The sequence below is a fragment of the Heloderma suspectum genome, chromosome 1, assembly GCF_057233095.1.
Source record: "Heloderma suspectum isolate Gila_16-S chromosome 1, 16-S_ref, whole genome shotgun sequence".
Classification (NCBI taxonomy): Eukaryota; Metazoa; Chordata; class Lepidosauria; order Squamata; family Helodermatidae; genus Heloderma; species Heloderma suspectum.
In genome coordinates, this window is record NC_139458.1 from 31,774,188 (window position 1) to 31,788,804 (window position 14,617).

General features: G+C 38.2%; 1 protein-coding gene across 5 annotated transcripts in view; it reads left to right on the forward strand.

Moving 5' to 3' along the window:
• Positions 1 to 11,976, forward strand: part of DICER1 (dicer 1, ribonuclease III) — a 61,958-nt gene extending 49,982 nt beyond the window's left edge. For all 5 annotated transcript variants that reach the window (XM_084839789.1, XM_084839800.1, XM_084839821.1 and 2 more), the window contains 7 exons: positions 579 to 1,356; positions 2,798 to 2,953; positions 8,685 to 9,567; positions 9,693 to 9,961; positions 10,523 to 10,685; positions 10,769 to 10,844; positions 11,650 to 11,976. In XM_084839789.1, the coding sequence (XP_084695915.1) occupies positions 579 to 1,356; positions 2,798 to 2,953; positions 8,685 to 9,567; positions 9,693 to 9,961; positions 10,523 to 10,685; positions 10,769 to 10,844; positions 11,650 to 11,815 (2,491 nt within the window). In that variant the 3' untranslated portion in view covers positions 11,816 to 11,976. The remainder of the gene's footprint in view (positions 1 to 578; positions 1,357 to 2,797; positions 2,954 to 8,684; positions 9,568 to 9,692; positions 9,962 to 10,522; positions 10,686 to 10,768; positions 10,845 to 11,649) is intronic.
• The last annotated feature ends 2,641 nt before the right edge of the window (positions 11,977 to 14,617 follow it).

Sequence of the window (14,617 nt, forward strand, 5' to 3'; positions counted from 1 at the left end):
TTCTTGTAGCTTCTCCTTGGATCCAGAGGTCGTGCTTACAGAAGGGCTGTTTTATACTTCATTCCTAGCATGTTGTGCAAGAACTGAAACTAAATCCAGGCATGATGTTCTGTTTGCACAAGTATGGGGACTATTATTCAGCTGACCTTTTATAGCACTGTGCATGCTCTTCCACTAGCACAAGTGTTTGCAGAACAGTGTTAGTAACTATTTTTTCCACTCACGGTTCTTTGGATCAAATCCATTTAGTTATCAGTGAGTTATCAAAATAAATTGATACCTTCAAATAAATTGTTATTGGGGCCAGCATCCAGATTACTGGGTGCTAGCACCATTTCAGCAATAGGACCTTCATCTTAACTGTATCAGCAGTGCCTCCATTCCTATTCACAAGCCGGTTTAGAAATTGTGTTCCAAAAGTAGTTTTCAATGTATTGCAGTAGGACTATAGTAGGGGGAGGATGTGTGTGGTGGGGGTAGGTGGGATGGGAAGCTCCAGCATTATAGGCCTGTGACCTCAGTATATATGTGTATGTGTACATGACTAATCAGATTTTTTAAATCAATTCATCTTACAGATATCCTAACCTGGACTTTGGGTGGAAAAAATCTATTGACAGCAAATCCTTCATCTCTGCTCCCAGCTCCTCTCTAGCAGAGAATGAAAATTATTTTAAGCACGGCGTAATTGTAGTCCCTGAAAATGCTGCACATCAAGGTGCTAATAAGACCTCTTCTGCAGATAAGCATGACCAAATGTCTGTGAACTACAGAACATTGATTGAGTCACCCAGTAAACTCCAAAATGATGTCTCAGTAGAACTGGCAACAGTTAATGGTGTTTCTTACAATACAAACCTTGCCAACGGCAATTGTGACTTAGCTAACCTAGACTTTTGCCAAGAAAATCAGCTAAATTACTGCAGGCAGGAAATACCTGTACAACCAACTACCTCGTATCCTATTCAGAATTTATACAACAGTGAGAACCAGCTCAAGCCCAGCAATGAATGTACTCTGAGTAATAAATACCTTGATGGAAATGCTAACAAATCTACCTCAGATGGATGTCTCAAAATGGCAATGACCACCAGTGCTTCAGATGTTTGTATTCTTTCAAAAGAAAGAATGGATTCTGTAACAAGCCCTTCCAATGGGTATTCCTCAAAAACCCTTGGCCCAAACCCTGGTCTCATTCTTCAGGCTTTAACTCTCTCGAATGCTAGTGATGGATTTAATCTGGAGCGGCTTGAAATGCTCGGTGATTCATTTTTAAAGCATGCCATCACTACATATTTATTTTGCACTTACCCTGATGCTCATGAGGGACGCCTTTCATATATGAGAAGCAAAAAAGTAAGTAGTACTTCCACAGTTCACAGCTGCTTAAACAAAACAACAAAACAGCAGTTATGTACACTGGCATATCCAAAGTTAATGGATGCCAGTGGCAGTGTAACACGTTTCTTGAGTATTTCAGTCACTGGATTTAATTGTTGGTATGTATTATACTACAGGACCAATTCTAGTATAAATTAAGTGTCGGGAATTTCTAAAGCCAAGCAAGCAGCTTGATCATCACTTGGAAGGAATTACTGAATATACCTAGCGAACTCAAGAGCTTTTTAGAAGGCCATTAAATTTTTTTGTCCATGAAAAAACCAGGTTCAAGGTATCCAAGGAGACTGCTGAATGATTATTGTTCTAGTCTGTAAAGTAGGAAGACTTATGCTCCACAAAAACATTATTCTTATTTAGTTCAGTGTGAAACATGGTAGCTCTCCCTGGTGCAGGTTTTTGTGGAAGATACTATGCAAGTGTTGAAGTTAGTAGTTGTCATTACATATGCATCAGGCCAGTAGAATTCAATTCAGCTGTTACTTCTAAAAATTATTTCTCATCTGAATTTAGCACTCTAGTCACTGCACAACAATGGTTTGTATCATTCCCCCTTAACCTTAACTGTAATAACCTAAAGAATTAATTGTTATATTAGAGAAAATACAAGACCTAAATCTTACCTGTTTGACAGAGCAATCCTGTGGTCCCTGGGAGAGCATCCCAGGGTCCATAGGATTTTTCAGAGTCCCCCTCTCAGCATTGTAGACACTGCTATAACTTTGGGGAAGGGGATTTGGGGTTCTGATCCCTCCCCCTCACAGCTGCTGCAGAAGGAATCACAGCAGCTGTTTCCTGAGGTCACCAATGTGACTTCAGAGAGAGGAAAAAGGGGCGTTCTGGGGGAGGGGAGGGGAGAGGCCGGGATCCACAGTATCCTGTAGCCTCTCCAGCCCCACCCCCAGCAGTGCAATTCCTGTAGATAGGTTCTATCTAGTGGAAAAAAGTTTAAAAAGTGGAGAGGTGAAAATCAACCTCTGTCACTCCTGCTGCTCTGCCAGCAGCGGCCCAGCATGGCATAGGATACTCGGAAGCCTCCAAGATCTGAGACTTTCTTCTAGTGGGAACCTTGCAGGCCACTTATGTCTTCCTTTGCGAATATATATTTTAATTGAAGAGTCGCTTTGCTTGATGCATACCTCTTGGGCTTTCTTCACATGAACTAAACTTAAAAAAAACCTAAATTATGTGTAGAGGGGTACAGCTCATACCTGAACATAACTGTGGGATAAAAAATGTGTGACTGCATTTTTTCAAAAAGCTATGGTTTTGATATAAAGGGGCAAATTTGCCCACAAAATCATGTTTAATGCCTTCAGTTTATAGCTTAAGCCTGCTTTATTTGTGTTCTCAGAATTTTTGAATATTTATAGATTATGATAAACACTTTTTCTTAAAGGTCAGCAATTGTAACTTGTATCGTCTTGGAAAAAAGAAAGGGCTTCCTAGTCGCATGGTGGTATCTATTTTTGATCCACCTGTCAACTGGCTTCCTCCTGGTTACATAGTAAACCAAGACAAGAATAATGCAGACAAATGGGAAAAAGATGAAATGGTAAGCCTTTGCTGAAATACATTTAAAATTAAATGTCTCAGTGTATGAATATATTCTTACAAGTGAAATAGGAAAATGGGGCTTCTGCTTCTTATCATACTTCAGCATAATATCGCCTACTCCATCTTTCTTAACTCCTCTTAAAACATCTCTGTAATTAATAAAAATAGGGAGGAAGGCGATGTTGGAGGACTTATGAAGGGCAATTTATGGAAAATGGTTCAATAATAAAATGGAAAAGAGCAAAAATACTTGCAGTGAAAATATACTGTTTATTTTCTTTGGCCTACTGTTGTGAATGCTCACATTTTCCTTCAAGAACATTCACCTTTATTATATGAATAAATATGTGAATACTTATAAAAAAAATACGGTGTCTGATCTGCATAGCAGAGGGTGCCCTTTTCACCTTGGTGGCAGCACCTAAATTCGAGTAAAGAATGTGCTTCCAGTTCTTCTAGCTTCTGGTGACCAAGGCAGTAATAGTGTCTGAATTAAAGGCATGTAAAAAACTCCTATGATGTTTTTAGTGAGTCTTATGCGATGGGTTCCCTTCTGACTTTGAGGTTGCCCCCCCTCCCCCATGCACTTGTGATGTTGAATGCTCCCCCCTCCTCTCACAAGTTACGGTTTCCTGCCTTCACACACAATATACATGTATACAAATATGTGGCAGCATATGAAAATGTTACTTACCAGACTTCAACAATCCCATTTCGAAAGGAGATGAAAGGAAAACTCAAATTGTATTTGTTTGTTTGTGTGTGTGTGTGTGTGTGTGTGTGTATATGCATATTCATATAACTGGTTCATACATGACTTTTGTTAAGTAGTGGCTCATGTGCATGATCAAGGTACACACCCATATGCCCGTGAAGGAAATTTATCAAACATAGTAATACCTTGTACTCTTGCAGCTATTCTTTTCTCAGTTCTAGAATACCTCACTACCCATTCTCCAGAATCTTTGGGGTTATAGACTGTTACATGGCTGAAACAATAATATAAGCAGAGACTGATATTTCAGTGATACTGTGCTTATTATTATTATATTTTTTTATTTATATCCTGCCTTTCCCCCAATACTGGGACTCAAGGCAGCTTTACAACATTAAAAACTTACACAGTTAAAACCTATAAATAGAAATATACAAAAGTTAAACATATAATTAAATAATGATTAATACTAAAATTATATAAAATATCAAAATTTTAAAAGACAACAAGAAATATAAACCATAGTATCCATCCATCATATTCTCACAGGTCCAGACTAGCTATTCCCAAAGGCCTGCCAGAACAAAAAAGTTTTTACCTGCCTGCAAAAGCATACCAAGGAGGGTACCACTCTCACCTCCCTGGGATGGGAGTTCCAGAGCCTTGGGGCAGCCACTGAGAAGGCTCTCTCCACATTCCTGCCAGATGAGCTTATGATGGTGGAGGCACCGTGGGAAGGGCCTCCCCTGAAGATCTCAGGGCACCGGTAGGCTCATAGGGGAGAATACAGTCTTTCAGATAACCTGGACCCAAGCCATATAGGGCTTTATAGGACATGACCAGCACTTTGAATTGTGCCCGGAAACAGACTGGGAGCCAGCGAAGCTGTTTTAACAGGGGAGTTGTATGCTCCCTGTAGCCAGCCCCAGTCAACAGTCTGACAGCAGCTCTTTGAACCAGCTGAAGTTTCCAAGCACTCTTCAGAGGCAGTCCCACATAGAGAGCATTACAGTAATCCAAACGGGATGTAACTAAGGCATGTGTTACTGTAGCCAAGTCAGACGTCTCAAGGAACAGGCACAGCTGGTGCACTAGCTTTAACTGTGCAAATGCACATTGTAGTAATGGTTCTACTTGTCCTATTTCTAGGATAAGACATAGTTTTCATGGTCCTTTGTATCAGGCTTGTTATCTCACTACAATTTGTTACACCTTCTTGCAGAATCAAAAGCTCTGAAATCATATATTTCAGTCCTGCTTTGCCTGAGTTGTTGCTGCATAGTGACACATGCTGGGGTTCTGAAGCCTTTACTCAGTTCTTTTTGAAAGCATTGGTGCAGATAACATTTGATCAAGTCCTAGATTCTTAAGGACATAAGAAGAGCCATGCTGAGTCAGACCAAAGGTCCAACTAGTCCGGCATTCTGTTCACACAGCGGCCAACCAGCTGCCTGGGGGAAACCCACAAGCAGGACATGAGTCAATAGCATCCTCTCGCTTGTGCTCCCCAGCAACTGGTATTCAGAGGTATACTGTCTCCGATACTGGAAGTAATATATAGCCATCATGACTAGTAGCTCTTGACAGCTCTTTTATTACTATGGATTGTTCCACTGTGCAGTAAGGAGTACTGATTGGCAAAAATAAACAGATGTCTATTGCTAAAGAAGTTGATTAAGACTTCTGCTGCTTAGCAAACAGTATGAAACAGGATAACATCACTGTCCTTATTTTATTAATTTTTCAATATTTGTATACAGTTCAGTCAAAAATTCTGGAGTGGTCTTTGGCTTTATAATTGATATTCCTCTGTAGAAAGTCAGAATCTTGATTAGAAAGAGCAAAGAATATTTTCTTTGAACTCATCAATTTTCTTAAATTCATACTTTGGCTACAAAGCCACCAGAGGGCACACCAAAAAACTACTATTTGTACTGTGGAATATTTATTGCAGAGTAAAACATTTCCAGTACTGTATAAATAAATCCAAATTTCACTTTGAAGAGAATACTTATATACTTTTCTAAAAAAAGAATAATAGGTCTCGCAACGCCTCCACCCATATTCTGGGAACAATGTATAGAATATAAATTAATAGGTTAAAATGTAGCGCTAAGCATTGATTGTATATCTATTGATTGTCACTGTTTCCATTGATCCAAGTGAGTGGCCGCCATCACGTCGTGTGACAGTGTACTCAAGTTAAAAAAAAAAAAAGTTAGGCATTGTGCAAAGAAATTCATTCTTTCATCTGTTTCATCAATTTAATTGGGTAACCCTGCATTCTCTTGTTATGAGGGAGAGAAAAAATCTTTATCCACTTTTTTCAAACCAAAGTGCTCCCTTGTTTAGTTATCCTCTCTTTCTATGCGAAACTAAAAAGCTTTAAATATGTTAGTTTTTCTTTATACAGAAGGTGCTTTAATAATTTTGGTTGCTCCTTTCTCAGTGTGGTGTGAGGAGGCATCCAAGAATGGAGTAAATCCTACCACCACCCAGGAAATGCAGGGATCACATGACAAGAGATCTTGCATTAAGTTTAGCACCCTCTGGCTCCACCCCCAGTTCTTTCTGAAATGAGACAACCAGATCTATATACTGTCTTCCAAATATGGCTACATCATAAAGGCATAGTAATGACTTTTTTCAGTCATTTTCTTAATGATCCCAAACATGGACTTTTACTGCCACTGGTGTCTGCATTAATGCCATCGTTGAGCTATCCACCATGACCCTCGATATCTTTGTCATAGTTGCATCCAGTTCAGGTCCCATCGGAGTATATGTGAAGCTTGATTTTATTGCCCCAATATATGCATCACTTTGCATGTACTGATTTGTTTCTTTGTTGCACATTTCAGAGATCCTTTTGGAGCTCTTCACAGTTGTCTTGGCTTTTCACATCTCGAATAATTTGGTGTTATCCACAAACCTGATTATTTCACTGTTCATCCATGAATCCAAATATTTTATGAACACATTAAACAGCACTGGTCCTGGTACAGTTCCCTCCATTCTGAAAACGCTTCCTTTGCTTTCTGTTCTTTAACCAGCTACTGATCCATAACAGGAATTGTCCTCTTACCCAGTGGCTGCTAACTGTAGTCAAGAGTCATGAGGGAGTTTGTCAAATATTTTTTTGAAATCTCAAGTATATAATGTCTCTTCTTTCCTCATTCTGAGAACAAGAGTGAGCAATGGCAGGGAAATAGTTTGCATGGATGTGGCCTGGTTCTACTAGCAAGTATTTCTGTGTTAGTTTAATTTAGTTTGTAGATTTGAATATAGATTGTTCTTGCTCTAAAACATAATTAAAAAAACAATATGTTGGCTGAACAGCATCAGAAATGTTACCTATTAAGACTAAAATGTTTCCTAATTGGCTCTAATTTCCCCCCAAATATAATTTGTATTTGAAAACCAAAACCTTCATTTAAATGCCTAGCATTTACCAAGTTATCAAATTCCCAATCCAGTGTTTCAGTACTATCCAAGTAATTGTTTACATGAACGTCAAACCTGCTTAAAATATTTGGTATAGAGCTCTAGCATCTGTATGTAGATATAATTTAACAATCATCTAAACTGGTTTCATTCATACTGAGAAAATGGGTTTCTCACAAGCTATATTTACTAAGGTGAAAAAACTGGATTTTTTTCTGCTTAAGCACAATTTAATTACAGTAGTCCAGGATAATAGAGATTTCTGTTTTCTCATTGAAAGTACTTATTTGTTGCTAAATATTGATATGACAGTGTATCTATGATTTTAAATATGGTTTGGAGAATTCTTCTGTAAATTATATACTGGTCATTGTGTTATTTGAATGCACAGAGGAATCTTGTTTTGCAGGCACTATTTTGTCATGGATTGTACAACTCCAAATCAAATTTAGGCTGCTTTAGTTTTGTTTTTTATTCTTAAGTTTGTTTTTTATTTATTTTTTTTATTCTTAAGTAGGTAAGTAATTTCAAGTTTTGAGGATGGAGGTGTATAAAATTATGCATGGTGTGGAGAAAGTGGACAAGGAAAAACCACTTGCCTAATAAAAGAACCCAGAGTCATCCAATCAAGTTGAATAGTGGGAGATTCAGGATATACAAAAGAAGTACTTCTTCACACAGTGCATAGTTAAACTGTGGGATTTGCTCCTGTAAGATGTAGTTATGCCCACCAACTTGGATGGCTTTAAAAGGGGATAACGAATTCATGGAGGATAAGACTATCGATGGCTACTAGTCATGATGGCTGTCAGTTGTCTTCAGTATCAGAGGCAATACACCTCCTAATACCATGAGTGGGAAAAAGCTATTGCACTCATGTCCTGCTTGTGGTTTTCCCATAGGCATCTGGTTGACCGCTGTGGAAAGAGAATGCTAGACTAGATAGCCCTTTGGTCTGATCCAGCAGAACTCTTCTTAAGCTGCTAACCTGTTGCTAATGGGGAAGTGCAAAACAGGTTACACATTTCCCCTATGATCATCAGATCCCCTGATCAGAGTACCACTGTCTTGTCTGGATCAAGCTTCGGTTTATTCACCCTCATCCAGTCCAAATTGGCTCCCAGCCACCAGTTCAGAATTTTCTCTGACTCTCAGGATTGGACAATGGAAATTAGAGTGAGAGCTGGGTGTCATCAGCATACTGATGACCCTTCAAGTCCAAATCTCCAGATGGCCTCACCCAGTGCTGTCATTTAGATGTTAAATCAAAAGCATGGGGGACATGATGGAACGCAGCAGCATCCCATACACAAAAGGCTATGGGGTGGAGCAGTAGTCCTCCAACACGTACCTTCCAGAACAGACCAAAGCCTCTGTAAAAGAGCGCCTCCCAATACCTAGCATCCTGGCTACGTGGCCTAAACATAAATAGTTCTTTGACACCATGAATCGCAATGTATTTGAATCTAATGTAATCAATAAAAGACACCGCTATTTTCTTAATAAAGTTGTGAAATTACTGAAGTGTTTATCAATTTTAAATGCATGTTTTATGTTTTTCAACTTTCAGACAAAAGAGGGTTTGATGTCTAATGGAAAACTTGATGATGATTATGATGACGACGACGATGACGACTTAATGTGGCGAGTACCGAAGGAGGAAACTGACTTTGAGGATGACTTTTTGGAGTATGATCAGGAGCATATCAAATTTATTGACAATATGTTAATGGGCTCTGGAGCATTTGTGAAGAAAATATCCCTCTCCCCATTTTCACCCACCGATAACAGTTATGAATGGAAAGCACCCAAAAAATCATCCTTGACTAATGTCCAGTTTTCTTCAGATTTTGATGATTTTGACTATAGCTCATGGGATGCAATGTGCTATCTAGACCCTAGTAAGGCTGTCGAAGAGGATGACTTTGTAGTAGGTTTCTGGAATCCATCAGAGGAAAACTGTGGTATTGATGCTGGAAAACAATCCATCTCCTATGACTTGCATACAGAACAGTGCATTGCTGACAAAAGCATTGCAGACTGTGTGGAAGCCCTTCTTGGCTGCTATCTGACCAGCTGTGGTGAGAGAGCTGCCCAACTTTTCCTGTGTTCACTGGGGCTGAAAGTGCTTCCGGTTATTAAAGAAATGGATTGGGACAGTGCTCTGTATTCCTACAGAGACTGTTTTAACAGCCAACAGAAACATCCTTCAGAAAACTGTATTTCTGCCTCTCTAATTAACAAAGAGTCTTCTCTATATAAAGACTTGGTATATGGCTGTTTAAAGATTCCGCCAAGATGTATGTTTGATCATCCAGATGCTGAGAGAACCTTAAATCACCTTATATCTGGCTTTGAAAACTTTGAGAAGAAAATTAGCTATAGTTTTAAGAACAAGGCTTATCTGCTTCAGGCATTTACTCATGCCTCCTATCATTACAACACCATTACTGGTAAGTCACGTGAAAAATCCCTTTTTACATTAAGCTTGCATTGCATGAAGGAATGCAGATTATCTGGAAAGAATAACTGTATTGCTACATATTTTCCGCCCATCCCTCAACCCTTGTGTGTTCAGATTGTTACCAGCGGTTGGAATTCCTGGGAGATGCAATTTTGGACTACCTCATAACCAAGCACCTTTATGAAGACCCACGGCAGCACTCTCCAGGAGTCCTAACAGACCTGCGATCTGCTCTCGTTAACAATACCATCTTTGCCTCATTGGCTGTGAAGTATGACTACCACAAATACTTCAAAGCTGTCTCTCCTGAGCTGTTTCATGTTATCGATGACTTTGTACAGTTTCAGATGGAAAAAAACGAAATGCAAGGAATGGATTCTGAGGTTAGTGGTATTAGACAGTAGTTGTTTTTTGTGTGTTGAATCCTATTTAATCTGTCAATTCATTTTTTCAAATTTATATTGAAGAATTAAGAAAGAAATCTCAGCACACGCCAGCAAGAACAGAGAGATATGGTTCATAATGACCTATTTAGTAGACAGCAACTAAGCTATTAGATTCTTTCTTCATTTTAAGTTTTGGCTTTGTCTGTGGCATATATAAGCAGTGTCGTGTGTGTGTGTGTGTGTGTGTGTGTGTGGTTTTTCCACACAGCTCCTCTGAAATATTCTGAATGACTGACCTATGCCCAAGGCTGTGTGATATGCTATAAAAATTGGCCTCTCTTTTTAGGAAGATACCTATATTTTGATCAATGCTTGCATAAAACTGATAGCCAATTTAAATCTAACTTTGTTTAAGCCATCCTTGCTTTGAACAAATAGTTCAAAGTTTGTCTCCAATGACATAAAGAAATAACCTCTTCTAAGTGAACAGTTGTGCTTTTAAATGAAACTTTGCAACAATTTTGTAAAGCAAGTTTTTTGGTACTGTTTTTTTTTTAGCTCCGAAGATCTGAAGAAGATGAAGAAAAAGAAGAGGACATAGAAGTACCAAAGGCCATGGGGGATATATTTGAATCTCTTGCTGGTGCCATTTACATGGATAGTGGAATGTCTCTGGAAATGGTTTGGCAAGTGTACTATCCAATGATGAGGCCATTAATAGGTAATGTAGGAGCTCTCTGAATAAAGGTTCAGTAATTCATTGCTTAGAGTTAGGAGGGTTACAAGTATCATTTTTTATCACAGAAAAATTCTCTGCAAATGTGCCCCGTTCCCCAGTAAGAGAGCTGCTGGAGATGGAGCCAGAGACCGCTAAATTTAGGTAAGAATTAATCTGTTGCATATTTCTATAAAATATTCGTAGGAACATAGGAAGCTGCCTTTATACAGAGTCAGACCATTGGTCGATCTAACCCAGTATTGTCAGTGCAGACTAGCAGCAGTTCTCCAGGGTTTCAAACAGGACCCTATTCTATCCTCACCTAACGATGCCAAGGATTGAACCTAGGACCTTCTGCATGCAAAGCAGGTGCTCTTGCTAATGAGCTTTGGCCCCTCCCCTATTCCAGAAATCATGCACCGCCATTCAGTAGATTTATAATTTTCTCCTAATAATTTTAATGGCGTACTCTTCTGGTGGGGGGAGGGGGGGTCTCAAAATTAAGAAACAATGGAGGTAGTATACAAGTACATTTTTTTTCTTCCATTTTGAAGTATGTTAAAATTGATTCCCTCCCCCGTCCCCACCAATTGGATGAGTGTTGATATCAGCAGTGGACAACATGTGGCCCTCTGGATGTTGTTGGACTGCAACTCCCATCAGTCCTAGCCGCATGGTCAATGGTGGGAGTTGCAGTCCAACAAAATCTGGAGGAGCACAAGTTGCCCAACCCTTGGTTTATATATACACCTTCTCTGTCCACTTCATGCATACAATGAACTATACTGTTTCCTCTACAAAAGCTGATGTTGCAATAAATTACTCTTTAAGGTTGATGATATAGTTTGCTGCTGTAAATTACCATAGTTGTTGTGGAATTGATTCAACTTCAGCTGTCTTGACTGTAATTCGTATATATGATTGTTGTTTTTTCTGTTTTCCCTGTTTCTCCCTGCCACTCATACAGTCCGGCAGAAAGAACCTATGATGGAAAGGTCAGAGTAACTGTGGAAGTTGTAGGGAAGGGAAAGTTCAAAGGTGTTGGAAGAAGCTATCGGATCGCCAAGTCTGCAGCAGCAAGAAGAGCCCTACGAAGCCTCAAAGCAAATCAACCTCAGGTTCCAAATAGCTGAGACACCTCTTAAAAAACAAACACACACAAAAGAGAAATTTAAAAGATGTTGTTGAGAGGAACAAATTGAAGACAGCATTTAAAGTTTGATAACAAAATAGCTAACAACATTTAACATGTATACATAATTTTGGAACTAATTGTAGTTATAGTTTTTTTGCGCAAACACAATCTTGTCTTCTTTCCTCACTTCTGCTTTGTTTAATCACAAGAGTGCTTTAATGATGACATTTAGCAAGTGTTGAAAATAATTGTTGTCAGGTATCTTTTGGTTTACTTTGTCAGTACAGCTTTGCTTAGTGTTTAAAGGCCAGGGAGCTTATGCCTATTGCAGTTACTAGGATTTATATATATATATATATATACATATACATATATACTAATCTTGAAATTCCTCAAATCTGTGCACTAGTGCCAGTCATGAAGCAGTTTATAAACTGTACTGGATGATTTGGTGTAAGGATAAGTGTGCCAGTATTGTCCTCGTTCTTTCCGTGTCATCTTTGCATTAAGATGGCATTCCCAATCATTATTGCACTTATTTGTTAGGAACAGGTTTTTAATTGAAATGTCTGGCATCTAATAGAATTTTAAATTGATGCCACATAGTCTTGGATTAAAAGGTTCTTGCCTTAAAAGTACATAAGCCCTCACTAATACAACCTTTCATTTCTGATATCTTTGGAGCAAACTGTATTACATTCCCTTCACTTTTAAAATGCATTTTACAATGAGAAAGCTCCATATTTACAGTACATGTTAGTTTAGCTGTGACTTAACTTATTACACAACTGTAATAGAAATTGTATTCATATATATGTAGTGAAGTTATTTTTAACAATTCAAAGGAAATGGTTAGTACAGAGTTTATTTGATATTGAAAACAAAGTTTATTGCTAATTTCCAATATTACAAAAACCAAGAGTTTAGATTGAGCATAATCCATCACTCTTGTGGAACCCTCTTTCAGTTCAAGGGGCTTGTGCAGGAGATTTTCTTGGTGGATTGCAGACATTGTTTCCAGTATTGGAACTTTGTAATAATAGCTAATTGCACAGTGCAGACTGTTGCTTAAAAAAAAAAGAACCTTTAACATATCGCACCTAAAATATGCTGCAGATTTTATATTGGATACATATTTAACAAATGGAGCACCTTTACACCTTTAAGAGCGATTTCCACATAAATTTCTTACTGTACTTTTCAGAATTGCATGCATATTTCACCTACCAAAGCTGTGCTGTTAAAATGCCATGGAAGTTGTTGTTGTGAGAGAAACTGCCATACTTTTGATACATCTGTGATTTAGGTCCTTTAACATAGATTAACTAGCTCATTATTGTTGTTTCAGTTGATATGAAAGCATACATTTTTAGGCTATGCCTAAATTTCTTTAGATGTTTGTAGGCACCCTTCACTTAAATACCTCAGTTCTTCTTCGTTCTTTTATGTCTTTTTTCCTTTTTGCATGCATTATTTTTGTTTGTTTGTTTGTTTGTTTTGGTGCTATGTGTATGTATTATGCTTGAAATTTTAATTTTTGCACTGTAACTATAATACCTCTTAATTTACCTTTTTAAAAAGCTGTGGGTCATCTTGCACTCCCACCAATATCTATAGAGGTTTGCTGCAATTTTACCCGTTAATTATGCTTGAAGTTTGAGAGAGCTGAGCAAGGTTTATAATGTTTTCCAGCACAGTGGTCTGCTCTCGATGCTGTTTTATGTGTTAAATTACAGATAATACTGTTCTCTGCTTTTGAAGACCCCTTTCCCCACACATACATATGCATTCAAAAATTTAAAGAGGAAAAACATCTGGCTTACCTTTCTAAAAGAGAAGAAACATACCTTACTGGCAGGAGATATTAAACTTTTCTGAACTACAGAATATAGTTTTGAGTAACAGAGATCTTTGTTAGGTTTCTAATAATGACAACAAAGTGAAATATTTGTGTGAGACTTCAATTACAACGTGAGAATAAAATATGGAAGGTGCAAAGGACATTATGCCCTTTGCAAGTTTTAAACTGTACATGTAGCTCGATTTTTTTTGTGTTTCCATTACAGATCACTCACACTGATTAAGAGGCAAACAATTTTTTCAGCTTTAAAAATGGCTCTTCTATTCAGCATCAGGGTGAGCAGCTGCCATGAAAATTTTAAAGAAAATACTTGCTACATGCATAGTATTCCACCCAAATTCATATAGCTTTGGATCGTGGACACTTGTTAGAACACTTAGGAAAGACTGCAGTCCTCACACCACTGACCTGAGTTGCTTTTAAAGTATTCTTATGCCCAGATTTCAGTGGGACTTTTCATTGGTAAGTGGATTGAGGATTGCCATCTAAGATGTCTTCATGCAAGACTAAGGCTATAAAGGTAGCTTATGAATGAACACTGTTAAATCCACAGTTGTAGCCCAGAGCAGGAATTTTGCAACTCTAGTAAAAATGGTTACTGATGTTGATAGTTTTTCTCTGGTGATGCACAGGTCAGTCCTTAAAACTTACAATGTTCATACAATTCAAAATAAGGGGAAGTATTATCCCAATCAAATATATAAGCTTTGTGTGTGTGGGGGGGGGTGTGTGCGTGAAATGCCCAGATGTAAAATCAAACCCAATCTTATAAGTTTGAAAAATAGTCCGTGAACACTTCAAATAAATGTTTCATACTTGGATAATTTCAGAGGTTAGAGTATAGCCTGATGGCAGTAGAAGAATTTGATAATTACACTCCCTAATCAGAAGTATTCAGTGCCACCACAATGCATCAAGCCGATGAACTGAAAATATTGA